General features: G+C 45.7%; 1 protein-coding gene across 1 annotated transcript; it reads left to right on the plus strand.

Annotated features, from left to right (window-relative positions):
• The first annotated feature begins 2,563 nt into the window (after positions 1–2,563).
• On the plus strand, positions 2,564–3,463 carry LOC128404221 (vomeronasal type-2 receptor 26-like). Its single transcript, XM_053369703.1, has one exon. The coding sequence runs from the start codon at positions 2,564–2,566 to the stop codon at positions 3,461–3,463; it is 900 nt and encodes a 299-aa protein (XP_053225678.1).
• Positions 3,464–4,417: the final 954 nt, after the last annotated feature.

The following is a 4,417-nucleotide window of genomic DNA, read 5'->3' on the forward strand; positions in this document are numbered from 1 at the left end:
CATTGGCCAGCCTCACCCAGTGAGCTGCTCTTTACAACAAGCTGCTTTTGGCATCATCTTCTCCATTGCTGTGTCTTGTGTCTTGGCCAAAACCATCACGGTGGTTCTGGCTTTCATGGCCACCAAACCAGGATCCAGGATGAGGAAATGGGTGGGGAAATCTCTCACAAACTCGGTTCTTCTTGGTTGCTGCTCCGTTCAAACCAGCATTTGTGCTGCTTGGCTCTGTACGGCTCCTCCATTCCCAGATGTGGACATGAACTCTCTGATGGAGGAAATCATTGTGGAATGCAACGAAGGTTCTGTTGCGATGTTTTATTCTGTCCTGGGTTATCTGGGATTCCTGGCCATGGTCAGCTTCACTATGGCTTTCCTGGCCAAGAGGTTGCCGGACAGTTTCAACGAAGCCAAGTTCATCACCTTCAGCATGTTGGTGTTCTGCAGCGTTTGGCTGTCCTTTGTTCCCTCTTATCTGAGCACCAAAGGAAAGCAGATGGTGGCTGTGGAGGTCTTTTGCATCTTGGCCTCCAGCGCGGGTTTGCTGGGTTGTATCTTTGCCCCCAAATTGTACATCATTCTTCTGAGGCCTGACTTGAACAGCAAAGACCACTTAATTCTGAGGAGCAAATAGGAATCAGCTTGCGTTGATGCTTTTAATTTTTGCTGGCATTTATTGGATGAAAACCAGAGAAAGTAATTCCTTGTATTTCTCAACACTCATTCTTTTCATTCCTAGAAATAGCCTACAACCTACATCTGTAATCAAAAAAGCTGAGACCAATTTTTAACCCCATAAGGTTGTTCTGCCAATTTGTTATCCTGCCAATACACTGATCTTCCATTCATAGGGTGCTAAAGGTATATCCTTTCATGGGGAGACATCATCAGTGTGAAACACGTAACTTCTGCAGAGGCTATACTTTATATATTTAGGTAAAAGCTATATTGTATTTATTTATATGTAATCAGGAAAGGCTGCTGATCTCACAATGTAGCTGCAAAAGCCTGTATAACGTGGCAGAACATTATGGACAATTAAGCGGTGGCATTTTTAATCCTTTCCGTCATCATCCACCTGTAGATACACGTCCACCTGGCTTCACAAGTTGTCACATTTCCAAGTGGGGCTTCAAAACAATTGAATGACAGGACTTCCGGGGTGGCGACATCGGCAATGGCGGACTCCCTCTGAACTGGAGGGACAAGCTCCGCGTCCTTTCCGCTACGGCGAAGCGGGGACCCCTTAAAAAATCACAGGCGGATGAAGCCTGTGACCATGGGACTCGGTGGGCACCCTTAGTGCCCCCCAACCTGCAAAAGAACCCACTAATGGGCTCTGATGCGAAGAGGGGGAAGCGGCGCGGTGCTGTGAGTCAACTGCTCTTTCCGTGGAGCGAAGCCGCATAGCCGTTGCCGGAGAGCGCTGCCTTCTTCTTGGGACAATTTGGCTTCTAAAAATAATCACCGTGAGTACTTAAACCTTGAAAAATTGGACTTTAAATAAGGAATTGGGAACAGAAAGGAATTGGACTTTCAAATTTATTACAATTTGGTACTGAAACGGGAAGATCTAAACAGGAAGTCAGCCTTCCGTTTCCCTGTAGACTGAACAAAGCAAAGACAAAGTAAACTAGAGCTTTGAAAATCACTATTAAAGGATTGGATTTCATCATCTAAAATAGTTGAACCCCCCCTTTGGCAGCAGGAGGAGAAGGGGGAGCTTTCTTTGGACTGCTTTAACCTGCAGAAGTGAAATATACTCAGAGTCGCAAAGTGATTTCATGCTCTTTATTCAGCTCATAGTGGTGAGGAGGAATGAATGAATGAAAGTCCCCTCAAAGTATCTGCTTTATATACATTATTTACACAATGGGCTGCACATGATTGGCTAATTCCGGAATTCTACTGTAAGCCAATCAGGTTGTGGATTCACTTCTATCTGGAGCATGATTGGGTAGTTCCTGCCAACCAATCATACTGCTGCATTGTTCTAGGACCAATCAGACAGCTGCATTCTGAATCCTATTGTTCTAGGACCAATCAGACTGCTGCCTTTTGGATCCTATTGTTCTAGGACCAATCAGACTGCTGCAGTTTGGATCCTATTCAACTCAGTACATAACAAGAAGTAAGTTTAAAGTAAAGTAATTTTCCACCGTTCTGACCCTGGAGCGGGGTGTCAGGACTGACATTTGAAGCTCATTGACGAGAGACAGAAGTCTTTTGACAGATAGCTAAAGAAGATAAACATTGTGATTCCACTGTTTCCTTTCGCATTTTAAAATAACAACTATTGAGATATCTTTCTCCATGAGAATTGTCATGTAGGTTATCGAAAGAACAAGAAAGAAGGAAAGCCATTCTGCTGCTATGATTGCCTTCCGTGTCCAGAAGGGAAGATCTCAAACAAGGAGGGTAAGGAATGCATCACAGGCTTTAATTTTACCTGTGCATGAGAAGCTCCTTTCTCTAGTGGGAAAACAGCATGGAAGTAGCCAATATATATTCTGGCATCTCTTTTTTGTTTTAATAAGATTTGTTTTTTCAATTTTCTTTTTCAGACATGGACAACTGTTTTGAATGCCCTGGAGATCAATATGCAAACAATGAACAGGATGGCTGCCTCCCCAAAGACAAAACATTCTTGTCTTATGGAGAACCGTTGGGGATCAGTTTGGCCACCTTTGCCCTCTTCTTTTCCTTCATCACAGCTTTGGCGCTTCAAATATTCACAAAGCACAGAGATACTCCCATAGTTAAAGCCAACAACCGCAACCTCACTTATATTCTCCTCCTTTTCCTCCTGCTCTCCTTCCTTTGTGCTCTGCTCTTCATTGGCCAGCCTCAGGAAGTCACCTGCCTCCTTCGACAAACTGCTTTTGGCATGATCTTCTCAGTGGCAATTTCTTGCATATTGGCCAAAACTGCCATTGTGGTTCTAGCTTTCATGGCTACCAAGCCAGGGTCCCGAATGAGGAAGTGGCTGGGGAAACCACTGGCCAGCTCCATGGTTCTTTCCTGCTCTTTTATTCAAGCCACAATCTGTAGCATATGGCTGGCAACTTCTACTCCTTTCCCAGACGTTGACATGCACTCAATGACTGAAGAAATGATACTAGAATGTAATGAAGGTTCCACTATCATGTTTTATTGTGTCCTGGGATTCATGGGTTGGCTGGCCATTGTGAGCTTCACGGTGGCTTTCCTAGCTAGAAAGTTGCCTGACAGTTTCAATGAAGCCAAATTTATCACCTTCAGCATGTTGGTCTTTTGCAGTGTGTGGCTCTCCTTTGTTCCAACCTACTTGAGCACCAAGGGGAAATATATGGTGGCTGTGGAGATCTTCTCCATCTTGGCCTCCAGTTGTGGGTTACTGGGCTGCATCTTTCCCCCCAAATGCTATGTTATTTTACTGAGGCCTGAGCTGAACAGCAGGGAGCAGCTAATAAGAAGACAGTTTTAAATAATCCAGAAGTCTGAATCATGCTTGTAATTCTAGGTGTCTGTTATTGCTATTTTTTTTACATGTATGTAATTAGAAATTAGGCATACTCATTGTCATGGTATTGACGGAGTACGAAGGGGAGAAGGAGAGACGAGCAGACGAAGGGGGGCAGGAAGAGCCAGTGCAGGAAAGGGGGGAAAGCCCGGAGGAGGAAAGGCTCTCAGATGCTGGAGCAGAGCCTCAACCCCGCACAGGAAGTTCTGGCACGGATAGCGATGCAGTGTCAGTTCCATCTGCTCAGGAACGGAGAGGGTTAAAGCGGAGGGGGCAGAGACATCAGTTGAGAATGCCACGCCTCTTCTGCTGGAAAAGGGGCAGACGTAAATCACTCCGGGAATCTGACTCACAGGATTCGGACGTGTAATTATGTGTGCTGCTTGTACATATGTAAAATAAAGGCTGTAGCTATGTATCTCTGAGTGAGCAGAAGCACTTCTTGTGAAGAGTATTCTCAAGCCATCACACTCATGTCCCTAGAAATTAAAGAATCAACAAGTAAACAATAAAAAAGATCTGGAGGAACTCCAAGAACTCCTTTGGGAGAAACTGTGAGGACACAATTAGGGGAGTGGTGAATTGCTTACCGTAGATTCCGGCGTATTAGGCGACTGGGCGTATTAGACGACCCCCCAAATTTGCAGCTGCAATTTGGGGGTTTGTCTTATAAGCCCAGTCGCCTAATACGCTGGGCAGTTCCGTGCTGGGAGAAAGCCACCCGGTGCAGAGCAGAGCCCGCTGCCCGCTGCTGCTGCTTCCGAAGCAGCGGGGTGGGGGGTGGGGGCTCTGCGCCAGGCGGCTTTCTCCCAGCGCGGAGCCCGCACCACAGAGAAGATAAATTTGGAGATTCTGGGTCTGAGGTGGCATTTCTAGGTGAATGAGCACCAATGGGAAGTACATACCGAACAATTGTTT

Source organism: Podarcis raffonei, chromosome 16, assembly GCF_027172205.1.
Source record: "Podarcis raffonei isolate rPodRaf1 chromosome 16, rPodRaf1.pri, whole genome shotgun sequence".
In the NCBI taxonomy this organism is placed as follows: Eukaryota; Metazoa; Chordata; class Lepidosauria; order Squamata; family Lacertidae; genus Podarcis; species Podarcis raffonei.

Coding starts and splice junctions, on each gene's coding strand:
- LOC128404221 (XM_053369703.1), top strand. CDS start 2,564: ATGGACAACTGTTTTGAATGCCCTGGAGATCAATATGCAAACAATGAA.